The 13249-nt window shown below is 39.1% G+C and overlaps 2 protein-coding genes across 26 annotated transcripts in view; one reads left to right on the top strand and one right to left on the bottom strand.

Annotated features, from left to right (window-relative positions):
• EML5 (EMAP like 5) overlaps positions 1–412 on the top strand; it is a 188452-nt gene extending 188040 nt beyond the window's left edge. For 8 of the 11 annotated variants that reach the window (XR_005235451.2, XR_012091027.1, XR_012091028.1 and 5 more), the window contains one exon: positions 60–75. Coding sequence is in view for 3 of the 11 variants with exons in the window: in XM_073011239.1 (XP_072867340.1) it covers positions 60–96 (37 nt within the window). In the remaining 8 variants the exon portion in view is untranslated. Of the gene's footprint in view, positions 1–59 lie in introns of all 11 variants that reach the window. The other 3 variants (XM_073011239.1, XM_037984359.2, XM_037984358.2) reach the window with 1 other exon arrangement.
• A 3573-nt stretch (positions 413–3985) lies between these two features.
• The window catches only part of ZC3H14 (zinc finger CCCH-type containing 14), a 47138-nt gene continuing 37874 nt past the window's right edge, over positions 3986–13249 (bottom strand). For 3 of the 15 annotated variants that reach the window (XM_037984367.2, XM_073011245.1, XM_007987535.3), the window contains 7 exons: positions 12951–13110; positions 11977–12209; positions 7639–7759; positions 6515–6651; positions 6113–6204; positions 4965–5071; positions 3986–4125 (listed from right to left, as the gene is read on the bottom strand). In XM_037984367.2, coding sequence (XP_037840295.1) covers positions 4119–4125; positions 4965–5071; positions 6113–6204; positions 6515–6651; positions 7639–7759; positions 11977–12209; positions 12951–13110 — 857 coding nt within the window. In that variant the 3' untranslated portion in view covers positions 3986–4118. Of the gene's footprint in view, positions 4126–4964; positions 5072–6112; positions 6205–6514; positions 6652–7605; positions 7760–11976; positions 12210–12950; positions 13111–13249 lie in introns of those variants that run through there. The other 12 variants (XM_073011247.1, XM_007987541.3, XM_037984373.2 and 9 more) reach the window with 6 other exon arrangements.

Genomic DNA, 13249 nt, shown 5'->3' with positions numbered 1-13249 from the left:
ACTGTTATGAAAATCTAAAAACGTAATTAACTCCCTGCAATTTTCTTCTCTGATTGCAGCTTGCTTGTCTGGAAATGTGTACATACGCCTCACTGAGAGATGCTGAGATGACTACACAAATTAACCCTGAGACCAGAATTACAGAGAAGAAAAACCAAAACCCAACCCTGCATGGTCAAGTGGTGCTAACCTAAGACTGTAACAGGGAGAAATGCCCAGAATCATCAAAATAGTGAAAGACTGATCTGTTCAAAATATTTGCTATATGCACCGGGTATAATCCATAATCCATACACTGCCAGATAATGCCATTTCAAGGAAGGATCGAACACTTGATGGTGAAGGCCAAGTCCCCCGGTACTGGGAAGTGTGCGATTTCGGCAGACCTGCTGGGAAAATTTAGGGTGGAGCACTCTTTACAGAAAAACTCAGAAACCCAATTTGGATAATTTTCATCATCTTTTTAGCAAAATGGTTTCTTAGTGTTTATATTTTATTTTCAAGGTTCATTGTTTAATGAAATATTTTATTCTTGCATTTCCATAAGGAAAGGGAAAGTAATGATCACCCTAAAGGATCACAGTTTTTAAAAGGCAAACATTTTCCCTAAGGAAACAGACACAAGCTTTCCTGGAGAATATGATGTTTTTTAGGCATTAATAAAGTCCTTTTTTATAAAGGACACTTTTCTCCTAGTAGTTTTGAATTCAGGAACAGATCCAAAGTTAGCAGTATATGGCTGCTACATTTCCATTTTCATTTTCAAGCCATCAGTTTATGTTCAGATGCCATCTCTGTAATCGAACATTTAAAACGTAACTGTAGCCTCACTAATGGAAAAGTAGTACGATGAACAATCATTCCCAATGGTGTACAGTTTCAGGGTTTTAGGGAGCAACAGTATTTAACTGGAAGAGAGTATTGCATATTTAACGTAGTCTAATATACACACATTTGTTTAACATGTAAACAGTGTTAAATTCACATATACAACATTATACAATTAATCACTCTTGGAATAAAATTTTTATAGTTTTTCTATTGGGAAAATTTGTTTAGCTAGATGTGTGCCACTCCATAGGCTTATTTCCAAAATGAATGAACCCAACTCCATTTGTAAAAACTTGTCAGTTAGAATTCCTTTTTTAGAGGATTAGGGCTGAATTCTTAGATCCTTATTTCTTTTCACTTTAAATGCTGCCAAAGATCAGTACTCAAGAGTTCAGGAATTTGCTGTCTAGCCTATCTGTAGTTTCCTGAAGATGGAAAATTATGTAGACTGCTATTTAAAAATATATTTTTCTAAGTGTGAGGTTTAAGATGCTGTATTGACCCTATGAGTTTTTAATGTGTTAATTATCTTTATAGCATAATAGATCGCTTTAGGTTCCTGGAATCCCATTTGGTCTGACAGGATATATGAAGATTATTAATACCTATTTTCTGTGTCTACTACTTGGTTAATATTAAAAATAGAAATGACTAAATTACATCACAGAAAGCATAACCAGTGATTGAACCTGGTAGTTTTAAAGCTCTAAACAGCTGTGGCTGAAGGACTGATAATGGGGCTAAGAAGCTTGAAACATAAGTTGGTACTTGTTCATCAATGGATTCTCCTAAATTAAGCCAAAATTTGAAATACATGACCATTAAGTTTCTACTCATGTATTTACAGTCAGTCAATAAATTAAAGGGGGGAAAAAAAATCCCTGAACAACCTGCCCATAAAAAGAAAAATACTCCTCTACATTTGAGCCTGTTGCAGTTTTAAATTTTCCCTCTGGGTCAAGTTTGCCAGCTTTTGGCTACAGAGGAATTATATTTCCATTACAGTGCAGGTAGAAACTCGAACCTTAAGCATGTAAACTACATAGAATAAAACTGTTTCCACTGCATTTCTGTCCTTCAAAGTGGCCAACCTGATTAAGTCAGCCTTAATCACTGCTGCTGTCAGTTTCACGACTAAAGGTCACATTGACTAAGTAGTCATCCCCTAACCACCTCGCTGTATCAGCCAGCAACGAGGCGAAGGTGAAGAAACATGTTAGGCCATATAGAATCTGCCCTATGTTTACCTTTTTTAACCCAGCAAATTATTTTTGTGTGCAGTATCTAAGCTCCTGATTGTGTAACCTGGGACTTCTGGCACCTTTTGTTCCGTTTTATGTATAAAATGCATGCCAAAGCACACCGTGCACTCTGGTACCCCTCGCTTCCAGTCGCCAACCGTGCTCATTTCCGTCTTTTTGTGGTGATCATTTTAGACCAAGTCATCCAACAAATGTTTTATGGTCAACCTTAGCTTGTTTGTAAGCCATAGCAACTGAAAGATTACACTCTTAAATGTGTGTCTGGGCAGTGTCTATTAAGTAGCAAAAAACAATGAGATTTTAGTATTTTATTTCCTTGTAAAATGGCTGAACTAAATTAAGCCCTTGTTTCCCATTTGTTCTTTATAGTGAAACTGAGAATGAAACTATTTACCATTTATAAATGATAGCTAAAAGTATTTCCAGAAATTTAAACAATTTAAAATAAATTTCTTTTGCAGAGATGCAAAGCATCTCAATGCTGGAATGAATAAATGCCTTAAATTCAATGGATTAAACTTTTAGAATGAAGAGGAACTGTCATTTCACCCAAGCCGAAGACAACGGCCTTATGCGCTTGTGTGCTCTGTCCTTGCTGCTTCTCGTGTTTCAAGCCTTTCCTGTGGGATCAGTGCAGCAAAGTGCAACTTACCAAATGGTTTAATGACTGGTTAATTCTTTCTTCTCCCAATGGAAAAGCAATGGCAACACAACAGTAGACTGCTGGCTTGACAATCTTAAACGAGCCTTTGCGCACGTAGGTTTATCATTTGGGTATATGACTAAGCAAGTCAATGAACTTTTTTTTTTTACCAGTTAATTTGGTCCTGAGAATGTTGCAGTCTTTATTACCCCTTTTGCATTAATCCACTTTTCTAATCACCTTTTAAGCTTTAATTTTTAACACTATACACCAAGTCTTTGAAATCAGTGATCTGTTATTTAACTCTAAAGCATTTGACACTTCTTGCCTTAACAGTTTTAAAAACCACACACACAAAAAGCTCTGTAAGTAACACAGTAGGCCAAAAGTTTCATCCTATCTTGCAGTTTACCTATCTGATCTCTGTAATCATAGTTCTGTCATTTAAAATATACTATTTAAATCTAATTTTTACATTTCAAAAATTATCTTCAGTAGTAACTAAGTATATTTTCTGTGGAGCTATTTCTGAGAATGTTATTTTTCAGAATGTGAGAATATATATGTACATTTATAATCTTGTGACTTTAAAGTCTGTTTTCGGATACCGTATGTAAATACTTGTAAAAAAATTTGTATAATTTTGTGATAATGTAGTTTCCCAAAATATTTATTTAGAAGGCATTACGTTATCAGTAAATGAGAGCACTGTATAGAACTGTTCCTATTTTCTGCACCTGCCATTCCAGCTGTCTCCACCGTCCATACCCACCTCATTCATCCTGTCACAGAAGGCAAGAAAACTGGGAACTTTACCAAAGTAGCACTCAGCCTGAGAGGCCTGTATAATCCGTTTCAAACTAAATTCATTTAAAAATTAAAAAGCAGAATTGAATATTTTAAGCAGCCTCAGTACCTTTGGCCAATGCTGTTTTCATGGTGGATTATGAACATTATATAATCTTTGGGAAAAGTGAAAGCAGTTCAATTTTTAGAATAATGACAACTGCCTCACTGCATCTCTCCACTCACAGCAACCGTGTAGCCCCCTAAGCTGAGTACCATTACTAACCATGATGTCAATTTCCTATGCCGATCCTCACAACGGCGGTGCACACACATGCCCCAAATATTTTAACAGAATTTAGCTCTTCCTTAAGCTGTCTTTTCATAGTAAAAACAAAACAAAAACACCCAATGTTAAAACCACTTAATAAACTTACAAACTTGAAAAATTAGACACTTCAGATAGGCAATAAAACTTCATATTATGAAAGCAATATATTCCAAGTTTCAAAGATTTGACAAGTTCTGTAGAGTGTCTTTCATCAGTACATGGAAACTTCCAAACTGCATGATCTTCTGCCAGGCAGGACTGGGTGCTATTCGCTGAGTGAACAGAACCAAAAACTGTTTTAATTATCTGCTTTGTATCCATATATACCATATATCTCAGTTTAAAAAGCTGACTAGTTTCAGGCAATAAATATTTGGTCATAGGATTACAATACAAAGGGCAGATTTTTTACAAGAATTCAATTATGTCAAGTAGATAAAAGATAATACCATACGTAATTAGATTTTTAGGCCACACTAAAATATTCTAAAACTTCCTTTCAGTATTTCCCAGTTGCTGAAACTTCCTTTCAGTATTTCCCAGTTGCTAATGTCAAAGAAAATGGATGTGAAATTCAAGTACAGTACATGTATATATACTCTTGCTGGCCATTATATATGCTTGCGTAGTATGTAATGAGAAGTTAAAATCTGGCTGGCTCATGCCTGTAATCCTGGTACTTTGGGAGGCCACGGTGGAAGGATATCGCTTCAGCTCAGGAGTTCAAGACCCATTCTCTACTTAAAATTTAAAAAATTAGCCAGGTGTTGTGGCACATGCTTGTAGTCTCAGCTACAAGTGGGAGGCTGAGGTGGGAGGATCGATTGAACCCAGGGGTTTGAGGCTACAGTGAGCTATGACAGTGTGACTATACTCCAGCCTGGGCAACAGAGCAAGATAATCTAGGTTAAAAAAGTAACCACTGGATAACATAAAATTTAGCCCATGTAGTAAATTATTTTGCCAAAGGACCCTTGTATAAATTAAACAGCAAAGAAAAAAATTCAAAGTAACAGTCTGGTTTCCAATTTTGTGTGCTTATAAATTAAGAAACTGCAAATTAGAAAAAAGAATTTGAAATGACATTAGAAAAACTAATTTGAATGTTTACCTGGTTTGAGGTCGAATCCATTTCAAGGCATGTCGTGGTGGAACATTAATGGTGGGATGGTAGAATGTGCAGTCCGGTCTTGTACACTGAGTGTTAAACCTACAGTGCTGAATAGAAATAACAGAGCTTCAACAACATCCACAAGGCTAATATAAGTAAACACATTATTTTATTATTTGAGACAGGACCTTACGCTGTCACCCAGGCTGGAGTGCAGTGGCATGACCTTTTGCCTCAGCCTCCCAAGTAGCTGTGTACTACTATGCCTGGTTATTTATTTTTTTTAAGAGATGGGGTCTCACTATGTTGCCTAGGCTGGTTTCAAACTCCCGGGGTCAAATGATCCTTCCACTTCTGCCTCTACCTCCCAAAGTACTAGGATAACAGGCCTGATCCACCCCACCTGGTCAACATACAACTTAAGAGACAATAACCAGCCCACCCTAACCATTAACAGAGAAAGAGATTCCATCTATAAGGACCATTTTAATACTAGTGAAGCCTTGAAAAATGTACTTACCCTGAGACAAAAAATTCTAGTCAAAGAATCACAGCAAGTAAAATTTCAAACGTAGTTTAGCATACCATAAAAACTTCTAATTATCCCTTACACTCTTCACTGAGTACCCTCAGCTATGCCCAGTTACAGATGGGGCAAGTGAAGGCCTTTCATATGGTCCTCAGGCTACCAGGGCAAGAAGGAGATAATTCATTCTGACCAAGTAAACATCTGGAGATTCATCAACCATCATCAATCTTTAGCACGCAGATAAAACCATCAGTACAAGTTTGGATGGTTTTAAGCAGTACCTACTGGATTTCATCATCTCAGTTCTGCCAAACCACTCCCCCACCCCCGCCAAAACCCACCCATATATTTAAATGCAGGGAATAATGAAAAATGTGACTAGCAAAGATATGCTTCTCCCCACTGAGTGCTTATGATACTAACAATAAATAGTTTCAGACCACTTAGCCTAAGGGGCCAGATGGAAGTTCAATGACAATAAAGGAACAACTTAATAGATTTTACTGGCAAAAATTGCAATTGCTTTTGTACCAACGTAGTAACTCTGACAAAAAAGAAGGTAATGACGAAACTGAGACATTATCACTAAATTGATTTTTGGGAAAATAAAAGTTCTTACTTTTGGATGATAGAAGGGACATTCCATCTTCTTACAAGCAGGGAAGTAACGGCAGAGCTGACTGCTGGAAGGTGGTGCTGGCGGTGCAACTGCTAACAAAATAAAAACCAGGACTGGTCTCCAATCTGTTTGGAAAGTCCATTTTTAATGCAGTCTACTGATGTTTTTTTTTGAGAGTGAAAACCATTTTTTAATTAGAATGGTAAGGTTTGTATATTCACTAGTCAAAATACTTCAGAATACTACAGATAGGCATACTTGCTCTTTAAAGACTAGTTGGATTAACTGATGCTGCCAAAATTATTTCTAAAACCATCTTTTTGTTAGTTCAATTCCATTTACAGTCACAAAATGCCATTTTATATTTTTTACCCAAATGTAGTAGCACAGTAAGTCACTCACCTGGTTTTGGGGACAGTACTGGAATTCTTCTACTCACATGAGTGAAAGGACAATCTGGTTTAGTACACTTTGCATCATATTTACAATTTGGGTGAACAAACAAACATTTTTCAGCAAATTTACAATTGGGGAAGGCTCTACAAAACAAAAGCATATTTCATATTTAATCTTCTCAATGCATTATTTTTTGTATAAGGGCTCTTTACACTCCCTGTCACTACTTGTTTTGAGAAATGCAAAAACAACAGCAACAAAAAGAATATTTTAAAATAAGACCATATGTCAGAATAGGACACAATCATTTATTCCAAAGCCTGGGATAACACAAACAGGCTTTTAACTCAAGCCAAGCCACCAGGAAAGACAGGCTTTTGTGATAAAAATCACACCACTTAATAAGGTATATATTTTATGCAGTGAATTCATTAATACAATAAACATTCTATGCAAGGCTTTGTGCTATAAAAAGACTCATCCCATAGTCTACTTATATGTACAGCCATATTATTCCCACATCATTTCCTTAAAAGAGTTAAAAATGAAGATTTCATCCATAGGACCCACCCCTTGCGCAGGAAAAAAAAAAAAAAAGGCCTCTAAAAGTCATCTCAAAAAGCTCATTACATTGAGCCAGCCGGCTTGTAAGGAAAAATTTAACCCAAGTCCAAAATATTTTCATTACCCATAACTAACTTTTCCCTAAACTCCTCAAAATCTGTGTATAGTGTGTGTGGCCAAAATGCATAAACTGGGGCAGTTACCATTTACCCGTCTCCTTAAACATACAGAATTCTTAAGGAACCCCAGGTATTTCAGTATCTCATAGGTCTGAGGCACAAACAAAGCACCCCCCACCCCTGCCTTTCAACAAACACCCATAAACAAGAAATACGCTGCTCCGGAGAGGGCCATGGTAATTATCACTCAATTTAGTTATAAAACTAAAGACTTGTCCACAGAAAAGAAAGACAAAATAAGGTGCAAGACATAGACACTAAACTGAAAGCCAAAATCAGCTGGCTATGACTTGTAGGGTGAGATGGGGGATGGTACTCATTTGCAGGGTGAGATGGGGGGGGGATGGTACTCACTTGCAGGGTGAGATGGGGGGGGATGGTACTCACTTGCAGGGTGAGATGGGGTGATGGTAGGCACACTCATCCCCGTTTTTACAAGCAGGCCAGTACTTGCAGCGCTCCAAAAGTTTTTCTGGTTTCTGTGCCACACTCAGTTCACTCATCTCAGCTACAAAGGGAAAGGAAATACAAGTATTTCATTCGTTACGATCAATGCAGTACACAGCACCTTTAACATATTTCCCTCAAACCCCAGTCTTAGAATTTTCTGTTAAATGTACAGTCATATAAAATAAGTGAGCCCAAATTATGTGATTAACACTGGCCACAGAAACCTATAAAAGATTGCCAGGGAGCAGACAACAGTTCTCACTGTGAAAAGAAAAGAGGACAGTGACTCTGCAACTAAAGCCAAAGTTTTCACCAAAAATTCTAATTCTCAATACTAATTCACAGCTGAATTAAACATAGAGGAGGACGTCAAGTGGGGAACCAAGAAAATTAAATAAAAGCTGAAAACACATAAGGTGATAAGGAGATGTGAATTCTCACATGCCAGCAAGATGATGAGTGGCCCAAATACAAAAGGATTCTCACTTGCTGAGCTAAAGTCCAGGTGCTCAACTCAGCAATGTCTATTTTTACTTTTTTTTTTTTTTTTAAAGACAGGGTCCTGCTCTGTCACCCAGGATGGAGTGCAGTGGTGTGCCAGTGGTGTAATCTCGGCTCACTGCAACCTCTGCCTCCCAGGCTCAAGTGATCCTCCCACCTCAGCCCCTACCAAGCAGCACGTGCCACCAGGCCTGGCTAATTTTTATGTATTTTTTGTAGAGATGGGGTTTCTCTATGTTGCCCAAGCTGGTCTTGAACCCCGGGACTCCAGCGATCCACCCGCCTCGGCCTCCCAAAGTGCTGGGATTATAGGCATGAGCCACCGCACCCAGCCAGCAATGTCTAAAAAGGGGAAGACATTTTTGCCTGCAATGGGGTCACAAATGCCATCACTTACAGGGACTGGGCAGTTCCCCTAACATAGCAAGATTGACTGGGCTGAAGACGATAAATGCAGTAAGGGACAGATGGGGAGGAGCAACCTAGAAAGCAAGTACACACCCATCCACTCCACTCCCTGTGCCACGTCCAATCACAGCTTCCATTACTATAACAGGGCAAAGTGGGACCCCTGTTGCCAGATTTGTATCCTGTTTCAGTAAGCCAAAAATCTGCCCTCGTTGAAATTGTAATGCTGGCAATTTATTCAAATAACACTGAATAAGTAAAATTACAGCTACAGGCAATAATCAGCTGCTAATTTCTGGCCTGAGACACCACAAACCCCCCACAAAATAGCATCATGGGTATTATGTATTATGGTTCACACTCATGTTCATGAAAGCAAGTATCACTTCAACTATATTCCTCTAGTTCTCTTGCCAGAGGTCAGTTAAAATCTGACTCTGCCACTTAGTTGCTCAGCTAGACACTCTGTGCAAATGTTAGCTAACTTCTCTGAATTCTGTTTCATCTATACAAAGAGAAAATAATGTCTTCCTTAGAGTCTGATGATTAAACGGAAAAAATGCAAAACAGACAACCAGTCATAATAGCAGCAGCAGCTAGTTCTATGAGTACTTACTGTTCCAGTGACCCATGTTCTGTCTTCACTACGGGAGAACAAGGCACACAAATGCAGTCATGCAGCACAGACAGGAGCAGCATCAAAGAGCAATTATGACTATGCCTGATATAAACAATTTTCTATGCTACTTTAAAAATAGTAAAAGTCCTATTTAAGCTTTAAATAGGATGTGGTGGCTCATGCCTGTAACCCCAGCACTTTGGAAGGCCAAGGCGGGCAGATCACTTGAGCTCAGGCGTTTCAGACCAGCCTGGGCAACATGGTGAAACCCTGTCTCTATTAAAAATACAAAAACTTAGCCAAGCACAGTGGTGTGCACCTGTAGTAACCAACTACTCAGGAAGCTGAGGTGGGAGAATCACTTGAGCCTGGGAGGTGGAGGCTGCAGTGAGCCGCGACTGTACCAGTGCACTCCAGCCTGGGCAATGGGAGTGAGACCCTGTCTCAAAACAAAACAAAACAGTAAAAGTCATTTTAGTTCTAAGATACCAGAATAATCTTCGTTCCAAAGAAAATCTGAGATGACTGGAAGTTTTTACATGTTTTTTGTGTCATCCCTGCAGAGTAAATGTGTCTTGCCCTTTTCCTATAATAAACTACACACAGCAGACTATAATATATACACAAGAACCCAGTCCAAATAAAAGATTAAGGGAATACCCAAGAGAAGCCTAGCTGGAAAGTAAAGTAGCTAGATACTCAGGAACACTATAATACTTTACAAAGAAACGTGATTATTACAATAATACCTTACAAAGAAACTTTATCTTTCTGATAGAAACATTTAAATCATATGAAGGTCATGTCCCTAGTCTTCACTGGCTGACAATGACTTTGTAAACTATTAAAACATTTTCTGTTCAAATTTTAAGAGGCAAATTCACCTTTTATTGAAACCTATAGGCTGGCCGCGGTGGCTCACGCCTGTAATCCCAGAACTTTGGGAGGCCGAGGTTGGTGGATCACTTGAGGTCAGGAGTTGGAGATTAGCCTGACTAACACGGTAAAACCCCATCTCTACTTAAACTACAAAATTAGCCAGGCGTGATGGTGCATGCCTGTAATCCCAGCTACTTGGGCGACTGAGGCAGGAGAATGGCTTCGACCTGGAAGGCAGAGGTTGCAGTGAGCTGAGATCGCTCCAATGCACTCCAGCCTGGAGGACAGAGAGAGACTCCATCTCAAAAAAACAAAACAAAACAAACAAACAAAAAAAACAAGCAAGCAAGCAAGCTATAAAATCTGTGCTGCCATATGACAGTGAGTGAAAAGGCAACAGGTTAAAACAGATGTTGCTGTTGGCTGTATCCTTGAAACAACCCAACATAAAACCAACCAGAAGCAACTGCAGTTTCACACTCCCTGCTCACAGGGGAAGTGGGCAGAGGCCAGAGGCTGCTGATAACTGCTCTGCAACAGTCTCTCCAGCCACACCCCTGTGCGAATCTTACAAAGCTTCATCCTTGAGCGGCAATGGAACACTGAGTCCCCAGTCAAAGCAATGGGAAAGGAGGCTCACCACTCAGCACGGCTGTCAGCACAATGGCCACAGCACCGGCAAGAATTTTTACTAATATATTATTTATGGTGTCACTGCTGCTACATGTATACCCCGTAAAGCCTCATATGGACATCAACATTTAAATGAAACCAGATCCTAACAACCAAACAATTAAGCTACCAAATTGAAAATCAAGAGTAGTGAAAACACTGGAGTCTTCTCTTTAGACAAAACATACAGAGTCAAGAAATCTGTATTGCCTACTGCAGCTTTTACTATTTTTAAGTTTTTCTTCCTGTTGATAGGGTCAGATTTTCAACTCCCTCCACTAATCAAAACCACAACACTACGTCATTGATTCACAGTAGGAAACGCAACCAGTTAAAATAAAGCTCAGTGCTATCGCTCCACTACCATATGACTTCCCTCTATTCTATTTTTAATGATCAAAAAGGTATTCAATACATTTTCATATCTCTTCCAAGAGGATTGCTCAGGGAAATGTTTCAAAATCCATTATTGTTTTTCCTTTGAATCTGTACAGTTTTACAATTCCGTAATTATCCCTCCTGCCAACGAAGAGGTGCTTCTAAAAATTTTAGAAGATATGAGGAACATAATTACCATTCTCTATCACGAATGGAAATGATCAGTGGCGCTGCAGCTGCCACTGATACCCAGTGAAAGAAACAGTGATAAGAAACCGTCACCTGCCGAAAACCATGGCACTATCTGAAGAGAGTTCATCTGAGTTCTGCTAAATATTACTCTTCACCATTAATTTAAACAGTTCCAAGAAGTATCTTGACAGATTAGGGGAGAAACTCCTTTCAAAGAAATTTCACTGAGGTAGAAATAGAATCAAATCTAAAATTTTCTCTCAAGTTAATTACAAGAGACTATTGCCGATAAAAGGGCAAAGTGGCAGTACAGTTTCTGAAGAAAATACAAAGGTAAAGAAGGCACCAAGAATGGTGGTTCATCCTTTAGCCAGCATAAGGAAGAGGTCTCTTAGGTTCCATGGCTGAACCCCGTTTTCACACTGGAGTGACAGCCCACCTATGAAACAGACATAGGAAAAAGAGTATGAAGTGTACTTGGTGGTTTTGTCTGAAAGAAGAAAAAAGGCCATTACCGAATATAAATAAAAGCAAGGCCTTTAACCAATATTCATTCAAGGCAGAGAAACAAGTCAAAGATTCCCTTCACAATGACAGCACCCTGAAAATCTGAGCTCTCAACACACCGTTGGAAAAGCTACCATTTGGGTCCTCAAGCTGCCTGCTCAGCAAGTGCAACTGCTGTGGGTGGAGGAGACCTCTGAGTCCCTTGTTTGAGGCTGCAGTTTGGTTTACGGGTTTCATTCCTTCAAAGCACATGTCCTCCTCTTGATCTGACATGTATCCTGGGGGGCTGGGGACACCATCCAGCGTCACTATAAACTTGGGACTTGCAGGTTTATCTGGTTGTACAAGATCTCTGCCAGACAGATAAAAAATACCATAGAATTAGGGAAACAAACACAAAACGCTGAGCCCCCTAAAGTGCTCTTCAGCAGAACTATCACTCCCTTGGCTTTGCATTTCGTTCAATAAAAAAGACTAGGCAGGGCTTCCAGGTGCAGCACTGGTGGGTTCCCTGCTAACACACGATGGCCATGAACAGACACAGCGGCATCATCACCAGTGACCCTCCAGCCTGTACTAACTTCACTAAGGACAATCTCCCCTCAAGCCTGACCCCATCACCCATTTGATCTTCACAGGGTCAATATGGAAATAAACCAAAAAATTAGCATCAATGCTCAGAACACAGGGCCAGCAGCATTTATGCTAATTTATTATCTGTATGTTGGTTCTTTTACAGAAACAGTCAGTTTTCTCAGGGAAAAAAATCACCCAAACCTGATCTGCCAACTCTCTTTAGAGTTGACCTGCTTATGGTCAGCTGGCTTTTAAACTTGCATTTCCTGAATTTGCATAAAGAAAAGAATCTTAATAGAGTTAAATCATACACTGGAGTTGTAATTTGTAGGTTAATGGATTTCTGAACAAGAAAGATGAACTGGAATTCTTGAACACTGAATTTGGCTAGCTACTGAATCAATGAAAGCACTCTATGCTAAGGGCTGGGGCGGGGAGGAGGGAAGCTGCAAACGAATGGTTAACCTTTACTATCTAATCACACAAGTTAACTACACAAGAAAAAGAAACCATCTACCGTGTCTGCATAAGGTGTCCTGAAAGTACCCGAAGGGAATCTGCAGTCTTCATCCCCGACTCTTGGTTTGGTGCCACTACTATTTCATCAGACAGCTTTGGCTTCTTCAGAATAAATGATCTTGTGTCTGCATGGACCATGGATTCCATGTCATAGTAATCTGAGCCAAAAAAATTGGCCACAAATGTTTACTTCTGAATATACCTTACATTCCCAACATCAAACATGTGAGAAGAATGTCAATCTTTTATATATTCAAATTATTTCAAAGGAAAATCACAACTGGTTCCACTCAGGAA

The sequence above is a fragment of the Chlorocebus sabaeus genome, chromosome 24 (genome assembly GCF_047675955.1).
Source record: "Chlorocebus sabaeus isolate Y175 chromosome 24, mChlSab1.0.hap1, whole genome shotgun sequence".
In the NCBI taxonomy this organism is placed as follows: Eukaryota; Metazoa; Chordata; class Mammalia; order Primates; family Cercopithecidae; genus Chlorocebus; species Chlorocebus sabaeus.
Note: the sequence above shows the minus strand (reverse complement) of the source record. Positions and strands in the feature narration are given on the sequence as shown.